A 24,706-nucleotide genomic window follows, 5' to 3' on the forward strand; every position below is an offset into this window, starting at 1 on the left:
ATGAAGACGAGCAGAAGAAAGAAACAACCAAAACCCTCGGTGATTTCCTTGGAAAGCATGAGCGACGAAAGGTAAAAAAAGTTACAGTGATCGGTAGAAATATCCCGGTAAAAGCCCGTGTTAATAACAACTCTAACAAGCAGGTACCAAAATCTTTGTATCAAACGGGATATGTTGTATGGAGGGGTTTTTCCATGTGTTTTTGACGCGTTTTTAATAGTTTACCGGTTCTCAACCATGTTTATACAATAACTTTGCACCATGGGGCATAATTTTAAAATAAATAAAGTAAACTAGAAAAAGGAAATAGTGTTAGCTTTAGATTGTCTCAGCCCACTCTTTAGAGCAGTAATGTTGCATATCATCATTGACACCACTTTTCCTGGCAGGCTATAAATATTTTGTTTTATAGTTTTATATTGAGTTAGCTTTATTCAAATTGGCCGAAATATCAAGCTTATTTCAACATAGCAAGTTATACGTTTTTAGTTTTAAGTAAGATCCTGTTAAGTAATAATTTCTGTTCAATACATTTTGCTGCAGTTCTGTGAATTATCAACTAAGCGCTGCCTACGTAAGCGATGCCATAGAAGGAAGATTCTACAAAGCTGGTCTTGGTAAAAATTTGGAACAAAACCGTAAAACTTCAGTCTGGTATGATATAGGCTTGGTTTAAATTCATTGATAAGCCTAGAAAAGTAAATTGATCACAACGACACTATGTATGTGATCTCCATTAGAGCTAATAAAAGCATCAAAGTTGACTTGCCCACTTGTAGCCTACTACAAATAAACATGTATAGTCTTGAAGCAGATCTTTAAATGTTTTGTTCAAGAAAAGATAAACTCCTCTCTTGATCGATAGGATACTCTATCTCTTCTAGTGAAAATCTATAAATATTCCCTACAAATGGATGTTACAACACGTATCTGCCCATCGCCTTAAATGCAATAATTAGAAACCTGCAACAAATTACCAAAAAAAGAGTTCGTTTAGGTTGCTAAATTCGAATGTTAATCTTTGGTTGCATCCGGAAACTCCATTGCACATTAAATATTTTAATTATTTTCATAGTTTGACTTTTTTACAAACTTTTCTAAAGAATTATATTTGTCAGAACGTTTTTATGTTCTAAGATACACAAAAAATGCGTGACAAATATCGACTTTATTATGTTGCCATGAAAGCCAGACATAAAACAAATTGACACATGAAAAAACAAATTCAGTTGTCATGGCAACCTTATGGCTGCCACGGCAGTAGCGTTGACAGAGTTGACGAGTCCAAAGGAATAATTTTGGACTCCGGGCCGGAATGATATTAGGAGCCTACAACCTTTCTAAAGGATCCGGAAGCATGAAGAAATCACAACGTATTCTATGAATACAGTGCGTTTTTGTCTTGATTTTGGGCCCTAGAATCTCATTTGTACATGGCCCCAGTTGTCATTTCAACAGCTCTGCACGTGGGTGTGATACCACAACGGTAATCAGCAAGAACCTGATGTCGATTCCATTCATCTTAGTTCTTTCATCGGTTCGAAGTTCTGATGGAATCGCTCTGGTTTTTAATCGCTGATGGTTCCCAGTCAAAGAAGTTGTGAATGTGAAGATGTGGACTTCTATGGCTATCTTGTATCACAAACCACAAAAGAACAACAGAATATAGCCTTTGCGATACAAGTATCTCAAACTTTTTCATCGAAAGAAACCAATTTGTTCGTGGACAACCACATATTAACTAATAGCCTATGCCCAGGGCCGTTGAAACAATATTCTGGGCCCGGCACCAATGAGATCATCGGACCCCCAACCAAAAATGTTCTTAAGAAAAAAACAATATATCCAAAAAATAAGCGCTGGTTTTTTTAAGTGTCCGGACGTCTTGGAAAGGTTATAAGCCCCCCTAAAGTGATCCCTGGCCCGGGTCTAAAAGTACCCTCTACACCCCCCCTGTCAACGCCACTGCGTATGCCTATGCACAGAACTTGTGCAATTATACCAAGGGCAAAATAGTTAAGTATTGAATGTTGTTGAATTACATATTTGTACAAAGTAGGTTGAGGTACAATCCTTTTGAGGATGTTATTTTGTAAGACAAAGTAATAGTTAACAAGCAACCTCAACACTATGCAAGATTTTTGTGAAACCATTCAACCGTGTCTAAACCGCGCAGGTGCCTTCATGTTACGTCCCATTTCATATACACGTTGTTCCTGTTTGCCGTGTCCTTCTTTCATTGTATTTTGTCTTCATTGGAATATCCACAGGTAAAACAATATAATAAATAATCACACAACGAAGTTACCTGAAACATAAGCGTAAAGAATGAATGTAACATTCAATTATAAACATGGCTAATGGCCATACTTTGCTCAATATTTTTTTAGTTTAGTTTTTTAGTTACCAAAATGAGGTTGTTTTGATTTATTTTGATACTAGTTTTTCAATAATTGTTAGTGTAAAAGTAAACTTCAATTGTATGATTTCATTATGTTAAACAATCTCCGATTTGATGGTAATGTCTGATGTTCATAAATTAGGCCTAATAAGTTAATTGTTTTTCTCATCATTTGCCTAAATGCAAAATAACTTATTTTGCACTGTATGTTTCCGTTTCGTCATTTTCATTCGTTAGACAAAGCATCGTTTTGCTGTTTAAAATATTTGACAGCCTGCTTAATCTTTGCCATATGTATTATACTTATGGTCACAGCGGCAAACCATAATCTCTTCGTGGGAAAATTTTAACATAAAGTTCCCGAATCCGTTCGTCTGTATATAATGACCGAAGAAACACACACTTGAACTTCTTTTCAAACAGTGTATTTCTGTAAAATTAGCCCGCGGCTATCGAAATGGGGTGCAACGCGATACACCTCTAAAACTGTCACTACGATACAGATTACTTGGATAAAAGACGGAGAATTTGTCCAGCTAGCAAGCACCAAATAAACCAGTTAAATGTGCGACCGACTTCCAACAAACAACTTCGAGAATGAATCAGAAAAATTTGTGATAACTCAAAGGCACGCCAGCAGTTCGTGCGACGCAACATTTCATGTTTAAACAGGTTTCAAACCGAAACAGGTTTAAACAGGTTTGACACGAGTCTTACGGACGATGGTGCAATTTTGGCTCATGTTTTAGGAATTTCCATGACGTAAGATTCAGTAGACTTGAACGGTTTTTATATGACGTTTGACCAGGCGAACAACCGTCTGGAACATAGCGGCCCCTAGTTATGACAGTCTGACATGGCATAACTAAAAAAGAATTGACGACAATTGTGAGCCAATGAATAAAAACACATGATACACAAATTGTTTGAATCACTCACGTTTAAGTTAATACGCAAATACAAAGGGCATGCAAAGAATGAACAGCAATAAGAATAAACACGACGATACATGACCATAGGTAGTAGGTACACGCAAAAAATGACGCTATCTACAATGGTTGCGATAATAACCGACTGTTCTGGGCTCAGACAAGTGTCGGCCACCGCAGACAAAACCAGGCTCAAACCCTAACACTTAGGTGTTCTTTACGGGGGCGAGGCACGAAATATCCCTCAACACATAGTCTACTTTCACTTTCCCCGTACTCTCATCATAGTTGCAGACGGCAACTTTAGCTCTACGAACCACAGGCTTCCCTTTCCTAATTTGTGGAACTACCTCATGCATCCTCCCAAGTTGATACTTCCCACGTTTACCAATGTCCTGGAGAGAACCTACCACTACAAGTTGACCAGGCTCCAAATTCTCGGCCATTTTTAGGCATTTTTTCCGGCCCTGAAGACCTGGCAAGTAAAAATCGATCTATTTACTCCAAAACTGCTGAGAAAGTGACAAATTGAACCGATAATCCCTTCTTAATTGGTCACGATCATGTGGTTGCCCAACAGCACAGTATGGGTCTAAGTATGGGGTCAAAAGTGAGGCAGGGGTGATGACAGTAAAATCCCTAGGGTCGTCACTCAAAGGTACCAAAGGGCGTTCGTTTACGATCCGAACGGCACTGCCTGTGTACGTAAGCAGTTCAATAAAATTGGGCTTACGACTTGAAGAGTCCAAAATGTGAAAAAATGCAATTTTAAATTGTTTAACCATTGCCTCCCAGGCGCCACCTTGCGCCGGAGCATACGGAGGTATGAATTCCCAGTTTATCTCTCTCTGTCTCAGGGCGTTGTGAAATTCAGCTGATTCTATCAACTCGGGTAACTTCTTAGATGCTGCCTGAAAGGTACTTCCATTGTCGGAATAGATAGCATTAACCTGCCCACGTAAATCTGTAAACCATGTAAAGGCAAGTAAAAAATCACTCAGCGACAATGACGTAACCAGCTCAACATGAATAGCGCGAGATGCCATACATGTGAACAAGAGTCCCCAAGCTTTTTTGTGACTTCTACCTTCAACAAAGGTTAAAGGTCCAAGATAGTCTAAGCCGCAATCAAAAAAGGGTTTCCTATGCGCAGTTGTGCGAGACAAAGGTAAATCAGACATGAGCTGCCTTATAGGTCGAGCTTTCTCAATCGCACATACACCACAATCATTAAGATACCTCTTCACGGAGGCATTACCATTAGCGATCCAAAACTTCTGTCGCGTAGACAACAAAGTGTGCTGTACTCCACAGTGCGCATTTCCATTATGATGCGACAGTACAACAAGCCTAGTGAAGGGGTGCTTCGAAGGCAAAACAATCGGATGCTTTGCTTCAATAGAGATCTCGGGAGAATTACTTAAGCGCCCTTCAATGCGGATTACACCAGCGTCATCTACACAAGGTCTGTACTTTTTAAGTGAACGTAATTCTTTCAAGCGTTCCTTCTCACGTTGCGAAGTGCCAACACTACCTCGCTTTATCACTTCCTCAAGGGCATCCGGCGATCGTTTGGTCATTAAATGTACCACATCGCCATACACGCTCTTCTGAACAAACTTCACAGCCAACTCTGAAGCACTGTTAAGATAAGATGCATCCAGTTTTGGCTTCACAAAGCTACGCTTTCTCGTTTTACAGCACAAAAATTCAACAAAAGCAACCAAATAAGCGATTCTCTTTTTCATAACATACAAAGAAGGTGCGGCCTCGATCAATCTGTGAAGGCCACCCTGTCCAACGTCGAGCGACCCCTCTTCGTCACGAAGGTATAGGCTATGGACAGGTACTGGAGTGGCGTTTTCTACAGATGGAATTTCTTCACACTGATAGAGAAGACTAGAACCATTCAACCACAACTCTCGAAATTCCTTCTTTGTAATAAGATTTGGCCGTGTGCCAACATCAGCTGGGTTCATATCGGTAGGGCAAAACCGCCAATCCTGGGCTCCAGACAACAATAAATTATGCTCAACTCGACGCGTAATAAACTTATTCAAACGTAAATCAGGGTTTTTAACCCATTGCAACACAGTACGAGAATCACACCAAAAATACTTAAGGCAGTCGGGCATCTTCAATGCCTCGTAGGCCTGCTTCACGAGTCTTGCTGTATTCAAAGCGGCAACAAGCTCTTTCCTAGCTATCGGCCAAGAAAACTGATTTTTTACAACAATGGTAGATTTACCCAGAACGAAAGACACACTCGGAACTCCGTTAACCAGTCTACGTAAGTAAACAACAGAAGAGAAAGCTTGATTCGAAGCATCACTAAACCCATGCAATTGATATAAAACGATATCATCCGGACTGCACACACCAGAGTTTGCAAAATACCATCTCGGTAACGAAAAATCCTTAAGCAGGTCCAAAGAGCGAAGCCACGACTCTCACTCTTTAACAAAGCTATCAGGGACCTCGGTGTCCCAATCAAACTTATCTATCGCCAATTGCTGAAGTATAAGGCGTGCTTTTAGAAAAAATGGCGCTCCAAAGCCTAGCGGATCAAAATTTTGTCCAAGCTGACTGAGCATACTTCGGCGCGTGTGTTTAGCTAAGGGCTTTAAGGAACATGCGATACGCATCTCGTCAGACTCGGTTTGCCACACACAACCCAATGTCTTCGCTGATGGCAAAGTCATATTTTCAGTCTGAAAGTCAATGTCACGAATCAAAGGTGAAAGCATCTCATTATCCAAATTTGACAAGACAATCATAGCCTCCTTGTTAGCACTCCACTTACCAAGTTTAAACCCACGGCTATCAAACAAAGCAATTGATTCATGAGTGATTTGCTGAGCTTCCTCTAAGCTATCAGCCGAAAATATAAAATCATCCATGTACATATTATTTGCAATATTGCAAAGAGTCAATTCACCAGCACTGCTGGGATTCTGCTCGATCATTTTCTTTATAGCCAAGCAAGCGATATACGGGCTACTCTTTATTCCCCAAGGGTGTACACAAAAACGAAATGGTACCATCCTACCATTTTCAAGGTCATCATCTTCAAACCACAATATACGAAACAAATCCCTTTGCGACTCAGGTAACTTTATTTGAAAGAAGCATTTAGTCACATCAGCCATGAGACCAAATCTACCAAGCCGAAATCTAGCCAAGACATCTACCAGAGGGTTTAACAAGTCAGGACCCGAAAACATTACATCATTAACACAAGTTCCTCGAAATTCAGACTTGCCATCGTAAACAATGCGCTTTTTTAATTGTGACGTAACAAAGTATGGTAAATACCATTCAAATCCCTTGACATTTCCTGCTTCACCAGTACGCTCAATATAGCCATTTGATTTAAGATCTTTCATGGTGTCAGTAAGGAAATCACGAAGTTCAGGTTGTTTTAAAGCTTTCTTCCTTAAAGCAGCAACTCTATCTGACGCCAACACAAAATTGTTAGGTAGATCAATATCTTCCTTCAACGGAACAGGTATCTCAAATCGACCATCTTTCAACTCAATATTCGGTTCAACAAGTTCTCTAGCCAACTTATCATTGCGAGACAATTCACAGGTTTCATTTTGCAACGTCAAATCCTGAATGACTTTATTCAGGTCTGCTATTTCCATATCACGAGACTCAATTTTACGCTGAAAGCCAGAGATGACATCCGACTCTGAAGACGTCTGCACTCTGCACACTTTAGCAACGCTTTCCTCTAAGGGTGACTTACCACCACAAGCCAACCAACCGAGAGGAGTGAGTAAAGCATGTGGTTCACTACGATTTTCACCAACACGTTCTTCTTTTGCCCACATCAAATAAGCGTTGTCGTTGCCAATCAGTACATCTACAGTACTACAATCATTCAAATGAAACATATTCACGTCATGAAAATGACGGAAACCATTTAAATCTTGTTTATGCGGTAAAGTTTTAACATCGTCAGCCCAAGCTGGGTTAACCACCGAAGTTATATCACAAAACAGTTCATCTGTCTCTAACGACTGGATGTTGAGTTTGACAAGGTCAGCACAAGTAGCTTTCTGACCAGCCAGGGTATCCATTTTAAACGACGCTTTATCGTACGGTTTAAGATCAAGTTCACACACCAAATCACTCGAAACAAACGTCAACTGCGAACCAGGATCATGCTGACAATACACCAACTTCGATTTGCCAGTCATTGGATTCAAAACACGAGCAGCAGTAACGCGGTTAAAAGCTGCTTTAACATTTCCAATCTTAACATTACGCACAGGAACTCTGGCACGAGCATCATCTTTCCCAACCGAATCCAGAGAATCACGTGACGTCACATAAAAATCATGCAGAAGAAAATAGTGTTTCCTATCGTTGTTAGGCCCACACTTACGACAGTTATTTGCATGAACGCAATCCCTAACCATATGCTGGCGCAAACAATTCAAGCATTTGCCAGCTTTCACAATGACATCTCTCCGATCTTTAGGTGTCAAGCGCAAAAATTCTTTACAATTAGACAAAAAATGATATTCAACTTGACCACGTGACGAACAACAAATGCATGCCGGTAGGTTTTTACGTCTGGCTTCACCACCGCGCGGTGCGCCAACAACAGTCGAGTACTGCGAACTCCCTGACATCACATTATCATGGGGTTTTACCGACGTCTGCCTAACCGGACATGAAGGCAATTTTCCTTTGCCAAACTTTTTAAATTGCTGCGACTCACCAGAATCGCCCATTAGCATAATGCTAAAATCAGTCGACTTACGCGTTTCCTCCCGTACTACAAATTCAAACAAACTCTGAAAAGTAGGCTCATCAGTGCCACCATACTGATCACCTAAAAAGTCAAGATAACGCTGCTTAGCGTCAAACGGGAGTCGCTTAGCCAAATCCAAAACAAAACGTCCTTTCAATTTGTCACGCTGACCATAAGCTTGCGCGTAAAGCAAACACTGCGATAATTCATCTTTAAACTCTTTCAGATCACTGGAAGAGGTCGAAGTCAATTTTCTACCATAGCGATACTTTCTAATTTCCGGTTCTGCAAAAAGACCTCCACGAACCCCAAAACGCTGGGACAAGCGACTAAGCGAGCTAACGACATTTCTATCCTGTCTTCCTCTGACAAGCCAGGGGTGTCAGAAACCAAATTAGCAATCGTTTGCGCAGCTGTCCTAACACAAGCTGCTTGTAACAAAGTCAAACGAGTCCCCTTAAAGGGCGAAGCTGCCATTAAGGCCGTAACACGATTTTTAAAGAAGATAAATGGCATATTATTACCATCGTAACCAATCAAGGCCGCCTTATCGAAAAACGTCCTACTATTTTGGTATTCAAAAAAGCAATCCTGCTGTTGAGAACTCGATTTAGCGGGAGAAGACAAGCTATATCCCTTAAGGGGCTGAGTGGGCTCAGTCACGTGCACAGCCCGATCACGATCCTCACACACGTTAAAATCAGGAGACGCGATACGCCTCTCACAACCACCCAAATTACGTGTAGCTGGGCGATCAAAACCTAGCGGCGCAGAAAACTGTGAAGAGGGCAAAGCATTACTACTAATGGCGGCCCCGTGACCTGTACGCTCTGGGGGAGGAGTTCGGTTGTAATTCGCAGACCTTGGCTCTACAGCATTCGGAAGACCCTTAGCCGCGGCCCCGAGACCTCCTGAAACAGCTGGAAAACGTGTGGATTGCCCTGGTCCACTCACAGGTTGAACGGGCGTTTGGAAAAGGTTATGTAAATTAAACTGCGATTGATGTTCATTTCTGGAATGCCTAGAAGAGTCCTTCTTAGAGCTACGCCGAGAGCCCACCTCTGATCGATATTCAGCTAAAACTACCTCTTTACGTTGTTCAGCCCTCAACTGAGCGTCTTTGAGTGCGAACTCAGCAGCTCTCGCGGCTGCCTCAGCTGCTCTCGCTTCGGCCTCAGCTCTCGCGGCGGCCTCAGCTCGAATGGCCTCAGCTCTCGCGGCAGCCTCAGTTCGTATGGCCTCAGCTCTCGCGGCAGCCTCAGCAGCTCTCGCTTCGGCCTCAGCTCTCGCGGCAGCCTCAGCTCGAATGGCCTCAGCTCTCGCGGCAGCCTCAGCAGCTCTCGCTTCGGCCTCAGCTTGTATCTGGAGCTCCTCTCGTCTTAGCTGCAGGTTAATTTGTGCCACTATCCGAGACGAAGTCTTAGACATCCTAGTGCTTACATTTGAGGCGCTATCCTCAGGATGTATGTCAGCATCCAACATATCTGAGAACTCACTTTCTTTTTGTTCAAAGTTATTTTTTAACGAGTTAAATTCGGGATCTACCCTATCACGAAGTTCTGCCAAGATTGCAGAGTTAAAGATTTTAGTCAAAAGAGCATGGAAATGCCGTAATTCCTTTTCTAAAGTAGATAACTTAGATCTAAAAATTAACAGTTCCTGCTTATCACTCAAAGAACCTAGGGCTACAGAAAGTTCCCCAATTTCAGTCAAAATATCCCTTCTAAGATGCCGGGCCTCTCGAACTGACTTAGCCTCATCGTTACTGGGTCCCTCCCCAGAATGGCCTGCCCGACCGCAAAGAACATCATCAGGCTTAAACTCAGTCGAGTCTACGGCGGTCGAGTCCTTGTCGCCACCGAGTGTAGACATATTAAATGTTGGGGCTAAATTAACAATTAAAAAAATTAAGTTACACAAACACACAAAATTATTAGGCTACAGTAGTTATAAAAAACTTAACTGCAAAGACCGTAAAAATACAAAAAAGAATTTAAATGCACGATACCGTAGCTGTACGGGTATGAAGTCCTAAAGTCCACAAAACTTGCTTGGATTCTTCCACTTGAATCTACAAGCACAGATGGATTGTCTTTTAATCTTCTTTCTTGCCAATGAATGTCAAAGTTATTTTTCTTCAGTACCAAACTGAGAAGAAATGTCTTTACTTTTCTTTGCTTCTGTAAGAGTGTAGACTACCAACCAACAAATCTTCTTTTATTATTTCTTGTACTTCTAAGTAGTTCTTCTGCACTAGCTGACAACAAACACGTCGTTTATTTTTATGCCTTCAAGTGCTTCTTGGCCTACCAGCTAACAAAAATCGTCTTTTATTTTATATTTTTGTGTGCTTCTAGTGCTTCTTGGCCTACCAGCTAACAAGAACTCGTCTTTTATTTTTTATGGTCACAGCGGTAAACCATAATCTCTTCGTGGGAAAATTTTAACATAAAGTTCCCGAATCCGTTCGTCTGTATATAATGACCGAAGAAACACACACTTGAACTTCTTTTCAAACAGTGTATTTCTGTAAAATTAGCCCGCGGCTATCGAAATGGGGTGCAACGCGATACACCTCTAAAACTGTCACTACGATACAGATTACTTGGATAAAAGACGGAGAATTTGTCCAGCTAGCAAGCACCAAATAAACCAGTTAAATGTGCGACCGACTTCCAACAAACAACTTCGAGAATGAATCAGAAAAATTTGTGATAACTCAAAGGCACGCCAGCAGTTCGTGCGACGCAACATTTCATGTTTAAACAGGTTTCAAACCGAAACAGGTTTAAACAGGTTTGACACGAGTCTTACGGACGATGGTGCAATTTTGGCTCATGTTTTAGGAATTTCCATGACGTAAGATTCAGTAGACTTGAACGGTTTTTATATGACGTTTGACCAGGCGAACAACCGTCTGGAACAATTTACATGTAGCTCGACTAAAGATAGACCTACCATACGTCCCGGTTTGGCCGGGACAGTCCCGGTTTAAACGTCTGTCCCGTTGTCCCGTCCCGGTTAGCAAAATGTTCCGGAATTTTACTTGAGTGAAATTTTCAAAATTAACTCCAATCTGATGCAAAATTATGAAATAATTCCGTCCCACAAGGCATAACTTTGTTTTAACTCGAGGCTTATTTTAATATCTTAATTTTTTTAGCTTATTAGGTTGAGTAAAATATCGCGCATAGCTTGAGAAATCTTTTAGTTAGGGAATAATGAGTGACGTTTATTGCGTCATTATTCTATTGACTTCAATGAAACGATGAAGCCAATGGTTTCTGAATGCATCCCCCTATAAATGTTTGGTTTGTGAGTTAGTGTTATTTCTTTGTTCTCAGTGTTTGTTCTTTCTTTTTTTCTTATAAATGTCTGATTTGTGACTTAGTGTTGCTTAAATAAACATGTATTTTCCTTTAAATAAAGTAATAAAATTTTTTATTCAATCTAAGTAGAATACTTTATTATGCAATATTAAAGCTTATAAATATAAATATGGAATAAAAATTTGCCAAGCTCAGGCCTTCGCCTTTCGTCCAGTTATTTCATTCATAGTTTTGAGTTTGTCCCGGATTATGCCCAAGAAATTATGGTAAGTCTAACTAAAGAAGACCTTCTATAGCTAGTCTGAAACTGAAATATCACTTAATTAGTTAAACTGACTCGCAACAAAATAAACTAATTTGTATTGCAAGACATTTAACCTCGTCCAGAGATATATATATAACTTCGTGATAAAGTACTCTAGTACCGGTGTTAAATTCGGAATTAATTGCTGCAATTTCTGCCAATACGATGTTACAGTATATCAAAGAGACCTCTATACCAGGGGTCACCAAACTACGGCCCGCGGGCCGGAACCGGTCCGTGAACTGATTTCATCCGGCCCGCCACGTGCTGCGGAAATAACAGCTGCACTGCAACTGTTAAGGAAAAAAGTTACCAAACATTTTGTAAAGGACTGACATATTGCTGTTGAGCTACACGCAACCTGCTAATGATTTTTCCATATTGTTTCTTTTTATGACATCACAAACTTTGTTGTTCAAATTACCAGTGTTTCATCAGTGCGATACAGTATCTCTGTTTAGGCAAATCATAACAGCCAGACTAGATATCATAAGCAGAAGGATTTGGACAATTCAAGTCAATGGAGATTCTAAATAGTTGTATATCTTTTCGCAATTTGCATCCGGCCCGCAGCTGTTAATCTCGCAGCAATCCGGCCCTCAGAGAAAAAAGTTTGGTGACTCCTGCTCTATACCAAATGTGTAGGCACGGGAGGAAAGTTTGGGCCAGCCACCCAAAATCAGTGGCTGATATGGAGCAGTACACGCATGTAACGATATTTATAAACAATGGCTGAAGCGCCAGTGGCACCGCATATGAGATGTGCAGTGTGCACAGTGCACACCAAACCTCTCTACTACTATTACCATTGTGATTCATGTTTAATGACGTTTTCCCCTTCACCGGTTGCTTTTGCCCCCCTAAATACATGTACTTTTCTAGCTCCGTCACTGCTCTATATACTGGAATGCACCTCTCTTACCTTTTGTTGCAGATGATCGGTGTGAGAAGCGACAGTTTGAACGATCTTGCGTTTTGGGGAGGGATAGCATGCTGTTGTTTTTATGTGGTTGACATTATGCTGATTTTGTCGTATTGTGGTCCCACTCAATATTTCGCTTTTATTCATGGACGTTTGTGAGTATATTTCGACTCTCTTTAATATCCGGGTCAATACCCAAACAAACGTGTTAGCCTGAGGGCCGCCAACTGGTGACCCATGCTGTAGTTTAACTTTCAACTGACAATACAATTTATTATGCTCTGTTAACTACTAGTTGTATGTTTGATATTTCAGATACGTGTTTTTTGTTCTTCTTATTTCCATTGATTACATTCTGTACCTGACATGCAATAGGATGATATTCCGACTGCTCCGCTCCATGCTGTTGATATTTAGAATACCGGCTTTGAGGAGGTGAACATATGTGTTGCGTTTTCCGAGAAAGCCTTCACTCAAATTAACGCTAAAGTTGAATCTTTCTATAAACAAGTAGAGGCTGTAGAGTCCTACATGCCTGGTCAATTACGCCTGAAGCTAACCTGTAACTGGAATGCTTAAAAGTTGAATGCTACAAGTTAGAGATATTCACGCTTTACCTTTTCAGGACAGGACTGGTAATGCTGGGGGTGACGCCAAAATTCTTGCAGTTTCTACTGATAATGGGAGGTTGCGTGACGATATTTGCTGCTATCGGAGTTCATTTGTTCCTGGACACGTACATAGACGGGGGTAGGAATGTAGGCCTACATCATTCTTCATTGCTTGGCTTAAAAACATTTGTTTTGAAATCTTGAACAAGATCATCTAGCTCAACTAAATAATATATATTTATCAATTTTTAACGCATGTGATCAACTATTGGATTGCTACTTGTGAAAAAAATACAGAATAATTCATCTATTCATCAATAAGAAATAACAATTTGTGATTAACAAATGATTTTAGAATACTATCATAACTACGCATCTGCATTTCTGTGTCGTAGAAGTGGTAAAACGTCAACACGACGAGATATACGTCGGAGCCTTCAATCACGTTGGAATCGCTATTCTTGAAGTTTTTGTCCTTATGGCAGGTAAATAAAAAGACTGCTGAGTTTCAAGTTTCCAAAATATTTCACACTGTTTTTGTGTTGCTTTTCTGTTTTAGTGCATGTGTAAACGCAGGTCATGCTCTGGTACAAACCTGCTGCAGTCATCAGCGTTGTGGTTATTGTGTTCTGTTCATATAGGAGGCAGTTATCCTCGGTTTATGATTCCGGCATACGATGAATACGGACCGATTGTTCTTTCGTTTTTCATCACCATCATCTTAATTGGAGAGGTGAGGTCTTGCTTCAGTTGGATGCTGTTGTGTTCTGTGGTCAATTAATGGGAGAACCAGAACGGAATGTTGTTTGCTTGATACAGAGAAAAATAAACCAAATTTAAAAATAAACTTGATTAATTCTACAAGATCAACTTTGCAAGCGAGTTTCAGTAAATAAAATCAGATAGCTGACCGAACAATCTTCTCCGGATTAGAAAAATTCCTTTTCTTCTCTTTAATTGCACATACGTCGACCTACAAGCAAAATCGAACTTACCATTACACGATAATAATATCACAAGTAATTTACCGTGAGGCAAATCACTTCTTGCTCGATGCTATTTATTCATAATTCTACTTGAACTTTACGATGACATTACTCGATCAACAGATTATTCTTTATGGAATACTTGTTGCCAAAATTTACGATTTCTACATTGAGGCAAATAAGAGTCACGTGAAAGGGGAGCGCTACTATGAACGACAATGCTTGATCAAAGCGTTTGAAATACTGGATACGGATAATTCTGGATCTGTGTCTTTCTCCCAGTGGAAAGGGTAAGCTTGGTTTAATGCAGTCTAAGATCTGTGGTATTTTCTAATTAATACAAAAGTAAAGTGTGTGCGTATAGCACAAGCTACTGTGCCACAAAGTATGAAAGTACAACAATTGTTGTTGTTTGGGTTAGGCTTAGATTTTGGTAGTGCTGGAATCAGGATTGCACCAAACAGAAAAAGTGCAGTAAAATTCAAAGTGAGTATCTCCCGCTTTGTTGTTTGCCAAACTTTTCAATCACATTGAAGTTTACAAGAATACCATCCCATTATTCCAGGCTAATACGTGCCATTAGACCAAAAGCATCGACTTCCGAAATTATGAAAAGATTTCGAAAACTGAAAGATCTTTCTAAAAAGAAACTCGCTGATCATGAATCATATAATGACAATTTCTACCTGTCGATGAGTCAAGTTGAATTTTTTTACCTACCAAACGTGCTGCAGGTAGGCCGATAGAAAACTAGAAGTAAAGCTTACAAAGCATGAAACGAATTGGCGGAGATTATTAGCATTTGTTCGGGAGACCGATTTTTGGTCTAAAAAATGCGCTTGTTTTGGCGTTTCCTAAGTTCGATGGGATAATTTCAAACTTGCATCGAACTGCTCCTACAGATAAATTCCAAACGACGCACTAAGTCTTTGTCATGGATTTAATGTCATTGTGATTAGCTTGTTACGAATTGACAAATCAAAGGGCAATGCGCCGCAGTTTTAGAAAGCGTTGACCTGAAACAGTTTTATATGTTGGCAGCACAGATTTTGGAAAATGATTCTGAAATCATTACTCCTTGGAAGAAAGATGAACTTAAGCTTGTAATGTTCTTGACATTTCAAAAAACACACGAGAGTTGTGAGCTTCCTTCTGCAAACCTAAACAGTTTAGCGCATAAAGCCATGTTCACATTTATTTTCAGTTTACAGTTGAGAAATCAAATATTGCACGCAGTTTTAATGGCAATACGCAAAGTCGGAACGTCGTACATATATACATGCGCAAGTTTTACCAGGTAAGAAAGCAGAAATGAATGGAAGCTTTTCAAACAGTTTTTTTTTTCAGAGGTGAAAAAGTGATGTAAAAATTTTCACCTCCTATAGTCGTTCTTTGCAATATCAATTTTCAAGAATTCGTTAACCTCATTAAAAGCATATTTTGTTGCTTAAGAAATTTTTGAATTAGTTTTGTAAGTCTAGAAAACTTGCAGTTTGAATAATGTCAAGTATTTCAAATTTTTTGCCTATCAAAATCCACGTGAAAAGAATTAATTTCTTGTTTTTATGTGTTTTCAGGCAATTATAAACATTGCAAACTTTTTATTGTTTACGATTTTTAGATTATCAAAAGCGATGTTATAACAATAAAAATGAATATTTTTGCGCTGGAACTCTGTCATTTATGGCGTGTTTTTTATCAAAGTGATTTCAAAATCTCCACAGTTGGTATATAGATGAATGTTGTTTCATTTAATTACAAGAGATCTTCATCGAACTATTAACTATAAAAGTATTTTCTGTACCATTTCTAACCAAACCTGTAAGCTAATTAAAAACTTTAAATAATAAAAATTATAAAAATTCAACAAAAATACATTAAAAAAGGGTTTAAATAGAAATGGGTTAATATATAAGTGGTTTAACAAGACACAATAATGCCGTGTTGTATGTAGTCACTTAGCCTATATGTTTTTTTTATTCAGAAATTGGTTTTTCTCTGTCGCACGTGGTACAACAATAGGTTTGCCTATTACGTGTCTCTTGCTCTGAATATCCTTTTCCTCATCCCTTTCACCCTTGTCTGGTGGGGTATCACATCCTTGCAAGCAAGAATTACGTTTCTAATTGAATCCATCCTCTTATTACTTGTATCACTGGAAGTGATCGCTCAGGTAAGTGGAAAGCTCTTATGGCAAAACACGAATCTTGTGAATCATGATCGATATAATTGTAATTTTGGTACTTGATGATGTTTTCTGTTACCACAATGCTTTGGTTTTTTTGAAACTCTGACGATACTAACTCCCTTTAAATCCAAGTCTGTGTTGTAGCATTTTTAAAGGCTGGAGTATTTTAGTGTAATCCATCAAGTCACATGGTTTCCGCAAGTCTTCATACTAACACAAATAACTTGCCTACAATATTTTTTTTCTAAAGGCCTATTCCTGTACGTACCCAAACAATGGTCTTAAAAATAAACTTTCAAATATGCATTTTAAATGTATTTGTTTTTCTCTGATTTTTTATTGAGATATTACAGCAACTACAGCGTACTTGTAGTTTATAGCTTTGGGATACAAGTACATGTTTCGAGAGATGCTTCTCCATGTCCTAATGGTAGCAGCTGCCGCCGGATGTCTCATTTATAGCAGAGTCATGAACAATGACGAATGGAATGTCGGGTGGCCTCCGGTCTTGGCATACCTTTGCATGGCTGTTCGATTAATCGGTTTTAAGAGGTAGAGTAGGCGTACACTGATTTATCTTGTATATAAGTAATTTAATTGATTTGTACTCTACGCCTACGAAAGTTACAATAATAGTGTGTATTTTTATTTTGGGTGAGTATATAATCCTAAATTATTTATAGATATGCGTTTCTCTCGGTGTTGTAGGCAATTGCCTATAAGGTAGACAGTTGATAAAGTTTCATAAACACCAAGACTGTTGAAAAACGTTAAAAATCATGACGAGATTTCCGGTATTTTACAACACTTAATTTTTTTGTCCTATGAAAAGGAATAATATGAGTTAGCGAGTGATTGGTTGAGTATTTTTACTAGAAATAAAACAAAATAACATCAACTTAAACAATGAAATCAATCCAAACGCCAAAACTTTGAAACTGATGAATTATAAACTATTCGCTCCGATAACTCAGTTGGTTAAGGGTCTGACTTTATAATCAAAGAAATCATCAGGTCAAGCCGCGCTGGTTCGACTTCGAGTGTGCGCTTGAGCAACGCAATTCAGAACAGCTTTCCATTCATTGAAAACTATCAGATGGAATTCACCGACAGCAACACTTCAACACTGTGTGGAAACTTCACCTACAATCAACCAAAGGCCTAATGGGATAGGCGCATTGCAGAATTGTCATAAGAAAACTATAAATAAACAAAAGTAACTGATTGCATATAGAATCCACTCAATGAATCAGGAAGAATTTTGATCATTTTCACTGTAACATGCAAGCCCTGCTTACAAACATATTTCAAAGTGGTCCTGATTGTACGCATGCTTTTGACTTATCACAACGAACCAATTGCAGTGTACCAATTTTCAACTTCGGTTGCACAACCTTTTTACTACGTATTTACGTATTTAAGAAACATTTTTACTACGTATTTGCAACTTTTACCACATTTTTGTACCTTTTGTTAGGAAGTCTTCATCTACGTTTCATTGGTTAAGAAGAATTACCCCACCCTTTTTCACTCTTCTGTGTTTGACAGTAATCGCTTTTTACACCTACGGTGTGCTTGGAATGGAATGCTTTGGCTGTAAGTAGGATAAATCACAAATAAGATAGAAAATCTTTAACAAATTTTAGAAAAAAGTGGAAAGATGTTATATCATGAAATTAAGTTTACAAAATTGATATTAAACATGTGGTTCTCAAAGTTGATCTTTATACAGAATCTCCGCAAAGATAAAAACTTGCTTAGTTTATCAATCAACATATTGTTCTTATTAGTTTAAAATACTTTCTCCATTTACTCCATTTAGGGCAGCTTACAATTACAGTAAGCTGCCCTATGCGCACTAACTTATCTCGTTTTGTGAATTTACATGTGCAGTTTGCAGTTGTTTTTACCGCTGCACTTTCTGTTTTGTAGATTTAGGCGCCAACAATAACAATCAAACTCAGAACGTTCTTCCAGAAGGAGTCTCAGTATGTAAATATGGCTTTGAAACTTTGGGATGCTCTTTGCTTACGTTGTTTCAAATAAGCTTGGGGTCAAGCTGGCATAAGGTAACTGACGACTTTCTGCAGGTTTTATTTTCAGGATTGTTTACTTTTGAAATGATTAGCTCTGCTGAATGACTGTTAGGAAGATGCTTTTGGGAAAAAAAGTGCTACTTTTCGAGGTCGCTTTCTTTGTCAAAGCTTGAGAACAACAATTAAATAATTTTGCTGTGCGCTTTCATCAATATTTTTGTTCAGCCACACTGCACTGCACGGCAACTGCTATCATCACACAAAAATTTAAGCCGCATAATACACCGCATCGCCCATAAAAATTCAGCGATATGTCATTCTGGGCTTTCAACGAGTTGACTTGTTATCTGCTTAAGCTTGATCCTCTAATTTAGCTACAGATACTAATACATACTCATTCAAAACCCGGTGCTACACTAACAAGAAAACTTGTATTTTCCAACTCGAATCAAACTACCAACTAGGCTACCGGACGAGTTATCTTTTTTCGTGGTAGTCAAGGTTGTTAATAGTAACAGTGAAATAAAATACAGTGAGACATAGATTTTAAGAAAATATTTATTGCATCAAGTAAAACAACCTAATACCTGCAAAATATGTCAGCAAATATTTTTTATCAAATAAACAGCCAAATGCACGACCAGTGATCCTTCCATGACACAAATAGCCTACTAGCGGCGATAGTAAAACTAGCGTGCTACTGCCCACCTCTGGATTTTAACGATTATTATCCAACGTTTTGTTTTGAGAATATTACTTAATCCATTTACAGTATTGCATGGCACTATAAACGAAAATATGGACTGAAGTTGAGAATCACGAACCTCCGACGCTTTGAGCGTTAGTTGAATTGAGACTGACACTGAAAAAGCGTGCTAAGTATCTTAAGTGTTGACAGAAAAACAAAATTTGCCTTCAAAACGTTTATCAAGATGCAGGTTACAAGTTGAATATTTCTCCAGGTGATGCACTTCATCATGAGCGAAGTGAGCAACTGGTCGAGTGTTTATTTTGTTTTCTTCTACGCGTTCATGCAAATGTTGGTGCTCAACATTATCTCGGCTATCATGGTGGAACTAACCAACGCGATCTCAATCGATGAAAACCAAGCCAAGCAACGTGACAAAGAGGTCAATCAACTTCAAAGAGAAAGCTACGAGCTGTTATCACAATATATTAATTTGTCATACAAATAGATTTTTGTTTTCGTAAGCTCCTATTTTGCAGTAAATTTGAAGACCATGATTAAAGGAAAACTGACTTAGATCGTAGAAAACATATGTAGCCTATAACTTGCTAAATCGAGTAGAGCAGTTAACGGGCATGAACTGCGTTTAGGCAATTATAGGCTAGGGCGCTAGGCTATCTTATTGTCAGTTATTTATTCAACCGTAATCAGATGTTTTATACAGTAGTAACTTATTCGCCAGAACCTAGACTTTATCATGAGACGTAGCCTATGCATCGAAACACACATCACACAGTTTTTTCGAAATTAGAAAAAATAACAAAAAGCTTAACAAACCTTTTTTGTTCATTGGTTTACCCTGTGAGTAATTTTACAGTTTGAGACGAGAGACGAAACAAAAGGTCCAATTTTTGCTGCAAGAGGAAGTCTTTTGTCTCCAGATGTCCTTCCAAAACGAAATTCATTTGAAAACGCATCAGTTCTTGCTAGTAAGTTGATGATGTTTCAATGCACTTTTGCAGAAATTTTGTCAGATTTTATTTTGAAGACAGAGATTGATTGTTTTATTAGCTGATTACATGTTGGCCACAAAAATATCGATTTTATCATGATTTCTCGTAGCCTAAACCTAAATGATCAGAAATTGATGCTACTAATCACCAGGGCCATTGAGAAGATGATTTGGACCCAGTAGCAATGAAACTGTCGGGCCCCAAGACTCTTCTAAAAAAAAAAGCATCCTATCCAACAAATACGAGATGGTTTCTTCAAGTTCCCGGGCTCCTTGGAATGGTTGCGAGCCCCTAAACTTACCCCGAGCCCGGGTCCAAAAGTACCCTCTGGACTCCCCTGTCAACGCCACTGCTAATCACTATGTTTTAAGAAATTAGGAAAAGTAGTGTTTCAAGTAAATCATATACTTTGAAATTGGAAACAGAGACTGAGGCTGCTAAAAGAGTATGTTCACTTGCAAGAAAACTTTACAGTTGACAAAAGAAACAATTCTTCATCGATTGTTGTGACTATGGATGATTGCTATAAGCACTCATGTGGAAATGACAGTCTTTTTCCATCTAACAAGTTGCGCGAATTCTCAGTTTTTCCATTACCAGTAATTTTTAATGTTTGCAATTTCATTTTACATGATTTTTTTCTTCGGGTATCAAAAATGTTTACAACTACTCGTTCGTAGAAACTAATGCATTCGTGAGGTTATGCGTGTTGATTGTACAGTAAATAAACTGCAGACGCTAATTTCATGCTTTTATTTTGGTCAGCTATTTCCACAACAACTGGATTTGTCACACCTGACCAAGGTTTTCTCTCACCTCCCCAGCCTTACAATTTTGCTCCATCATCTCCATCTTTCCTAGAAGAAATTCAGAGCATAAACAGATTTTCTTCAAGAAGCCTCAGTAATGCTTGCTCATTGCTAATAGAACTGCATTATTGTATATCGCCGAAATAGGTTTTGCTTTGATTAGTCTTCAGTTGCCTGTACAATGGTTTCAAGTTAGACAGTTTAGACCAGGGGTGGGCAAACTTTTTGTACAGCGGGCCACATTTGAAAAATGTTGCAGCCGGGGGGCCGCACACTCTCATTACAAAGTAGGAAAATTTACCAGGTGTGTAAATAAACGCATATTCATATTAAACGCAATTTTTTTTATTTCACACTCAGTTACGTTTAAAGCTATGCAATCGTCATCACAAAAGTTAATGAGACTTGTGCAACTGTTCACAGTTTTTCACAATCTTCTGCAAATTGGAAGCAAGTTTGCTGGTAGATATCCTCATAACACCATGCAAGTTGGTGTCTGTCAGCAAAGACCTGTTCTTCGACTTGTTTATTTTTAAACAAGAAAATGCTTGTTCGCATATGTATGTGGATCCAAACAGTGTCAAAAACTTAGCAGCAAAGTTTTTTAAGTTTGGAAACAAATCGTCAGACAATGACTTGTAAAAGTCGGGCAGTGAATCTGACTTAACTTCTCTTTCAAGTCATTATTTGCTTGCAAGTCCAGCAGCTCCAGCTGTAAATCCTCAGGAGCCAATAAACTTCTGTAGTGAATGGAGAGCTGAGCATATTAAACTGCGGTTCCAGGTTTTTTAAGTCTTGGAACCTTCTGTCGAATTCGATAGCCAAGGTATCCAACTGAACTTTATACTTTGCTGCAAGTTAACCAGAAATGTTTGCTTCTTGCAGCAAAGGAAAGTGACAAAACCTGTTGTTGCCAGCTTGTCTGAGGAACAATGACAGCTTCATTTGGAATGATTTAACGTGGACGTACATCTCGTGTGCAAATAAACCATTGCTCTGAAGTTTTACATTCAACTTGTTCAACTTTTCCATGATATCAATGGCAAACCTAAAGTCCAACCTCCACTCTTCATCAACTATGTTGGTACTAAAATCACATTGAATGCTTGTGTGTGTTTTACGCACTCAAACTGACGTGTGTGTGTTTACGCACAGAAAGTGAAGAGAAAAACACCTCGTAAAGAGAATAATAGTTTGTCATGTAACCTGTTTAATTAAAACAATAAGTGATGAGTTTCTGCAACAAGTGCCGGCGGGCCGCATAAAATGGTTTCGCGGGCCGCATGCGGCCCGCGGGCCGTAGTTTGCCCACCCCTGGTTTAGACTTTAGAAGTATATTTAAAGCCAACTACCGGTACTGTAAATAAGCTACCGGAACATACGGGAAAAAAAACATTGCTCGTCTTCTAATAATGCGGTATTGCTTATTGAAAAATCATTAAACATGTTTCAACTCGTTTCTATACGTTTTGTTGTCGCTTCAACACCTTAAGTGTTGTGGCAAAGCGAGCTGAAAGTTTATTTCATTAATTTGACTTTTCCGCCTAAACGTGAACATTAACTAAACTACTGGTTGACATGATGAGATCTTGATCGACAGGGCTTAGGAGACAAGTGATCTTCATTCACTAAATTTTGGGTTGTAATTTTCACTCAATTAACGATGAAAAAATCTTTTTTAGGCACCACTACCGCCATAAAGCAGTTTCAATTGCCTTGTGTCGTGGAAGAAGATCTTGAAATTGAAAACGCTGACGAAGATGAAAACGGTTTGAAATTAGAAGCAAAGTTATATCTTTACCGTAATGAATAAGGCAATCTGGCTCTTTCGATGAAAAACGAGACCCAAAAATTTTAAAACAAATCTACTTTTCGTTTACAATTGGCTTTGGCCTTCCGAAAATGAACGATTAAGCCGGAACAGATATAAAGACTAGGTTTACAGAGAGTCGAACTTTCACAGTCCACTTTTCAAACTTATGTTGGCAAGCATCGTACATTCTGTAGGCCTGCTCTCTCACCACTTGACCATAACTAACACTGTGGTCCTAACTAGCAACTAGCCCTTTTTTATATTGATTGAACGTTAAACATGGACTGAATTGCTGGCTGGGGTAGTAAAAAGTTGATTAATGAAACGTAACCGTCCCACCTGCACTGCGAGAAACTTAAGGCAGGCTACCTGCGAATGCATTGATTTTAAAGATGGTACCGTCCTATATTTCAGCAAAGAAAGATTGTTTTGTTGTCGGAAGGCTTCATGAAATTGTTTTAAAAGTGATATAACTTTAAAAAAAAATGGAGTAGGCTACGTTGCGTGCGAATCGCAACAGATTACAAGTTAACTTTATTTAAATCCATCTAAGGCAGGGGTCACCAAACTTTTTTCTCTGAGGGCCGGATTGCTGCGAGATTAACAGTTGCAGGCCGAATGCAAATTGCAAAATGATATACAACTATTTAAACTCTCCAGTGACTTGAATTGATCACAATAAATAACAAAGTAAGCAGTGGAATAGCAAAATTGTGATGAAAATCGAAAGGTTGCTGGAAAAGTTATCCCCTGCTGTGATACACTACAGGGCATCGTGCTCTTGAAAAAACATTACATCTTTCCAAATTTGGCCTAGGCTGTCCACATTTGTGGTGGCCTAATGATAAAAACAGAACACCAACATGTAGGGCTGTAGGCTGCCTGGTGGAAAAATGTACAAATTCAACATACAACAACGAACTAACTTATAAGAATGAACAGTTTTAAGAACGAACTTTTTTCCTTAACAGTTGTAGTGCAGCTGTTATTTCCCGGCCCACGGGCCGTAGTTTGGTGACCTCTGATCTAAGGTGATAAAGGGATAAACTTAACCACTTCTGCAGTTACTTTACCCGGAAGGAAAGAACACGGCAACTGGACCCGTGACATACTTCCTGATCTAACCTTTTACAACCCGGAAGAAATGAAACGACTTTACAAAGAAATGGGGAAGTCATTACAGCAAGCCAAATTAAACCAGGTCAGTCGCCGTCGTGTTTTCAATAGAATTTCTATTAGCCCTCTGTATTTTGTTTGAAAACATATAACGTGTTAGTCATTGAAAAGTCAATCAAATATTGATGTTATTGTGGGTAAGAAAACCCGAAATAAAATTGATGTAGTAGTAGACCTAAAATTGTTAAAACACCATTTAATGATGTATACTTAAGGTTTAAATAAAAGGTTGCTTTTTCTTGCACAACTTTGTTGAAACCTCGCGTTATGTCGGTTGGTAATAATAGTATGACTGGCGGCCAGTTTGGTAGACCGCTGTAGCGCTACATACGATACCGAAACATAACAATCTGTCACATGGCTGCGCTCGCACAGTTCGATTTTCGCAACAAACTTGATCCCGAACAAGGGTTTCTGATAATTCATCAAACTTTACAAGAATCAGTTATCAAACAAGTTTTAACTCGTGTTCAATTTTCAGGGCCAAAGAAAACGTTCATCCATTAACAACCGCGTCATAGAAGCGACCTGACCCAACTCCAAGCTGGAAGATCTCATATAAAAATGCGTTCTTCTGCATGACGTTTTTGAGAATTTGAAAGACAGAAAGTTTTTAGTGCAGCCTGAAACTTTTTTTTTCCATTTTGAGGACACAGCTCGCAAAAGTTTCCATTTTCTTGATTCCAATTCTGGCAACATTGAAGCAATGTAAAAAAAATGCTTAAAGCCCTTGGGC

The 24,706-nt window shown here is 38.9% G+C and overlaps 1 protein-coding gene across 1 annotated transcript; it reads left to right on the forward strand.

Annotated features, from left to right (window-relative positions):
• Positions 1–24,502, forward strand: LOC145764726 (uncharacterized). The gene is made up of 21 exons (XM_082576388.1): positions 1–71; positions 544–654; positions 2,177–2,270; positions 12,663–12,805; positions 12,966–13,085; positions 13,276–13,400; positions 13,657–13,746; positions 13,903–13,994; positions 14,371–14,537; positions 14,813–14,981; positions 15,452–15,544; positions 16,232–16,420; positions 16,809–16,987; positions 17,913–18,031; positions 18,368–18,504; positions 19,434–19,601; positions 20,037–20,148; positions 20,938–21,075; positions 22,664–22,750; positions 23,859–23,995; positions 24,452–24,502. The coding sequence occupies exons 1-21, from the start codon at positions 1–3 to the stop codon at positions 24,500–24,502; spliced, it is 2,592 nt and encodes an 863-aa protein (XP_082432514.1).
• The last annotated feature ends 204 nt before the right edge of the window (positions 24,503–24,706 follow it).

Source organism: Aplidium turbinatum, chromosome 1 (assembly GCF_918807975.1).
Source record: "Aplidium turbinatum chromosome 1, kaAplTurb1.1, whole genome shotgun sequence".
NCBI lineage: Eukaryota > Metazoa > Chordata > Ascidiacea > Aplousobranchia > Polyclinidae > Aplidium > Aplidium turbinatum.

Coding starts and splice junctions, on each gene's coding strand:
- LOC145764726 (XM_082576388.1), top strand. CDS start 1: ATGAAGACGAGCAGAAGAAAGAAACAACCAAAACCCTCGGTGATTTCC. Junction 72..543: donor GAAAGCATGAGCGACGAAAG/GTAAAAAAAGTT, acceptor ATTTTGCTGCAG/TTCTGTGAATTATCAACTAA. Junction 13,401..13,656: donor GGACACGTACATAGACGGGG/GTAGGAATGTAG, acceptor TCTGTGTCGTAG/AAGTGGTAAAACGTCAACAC.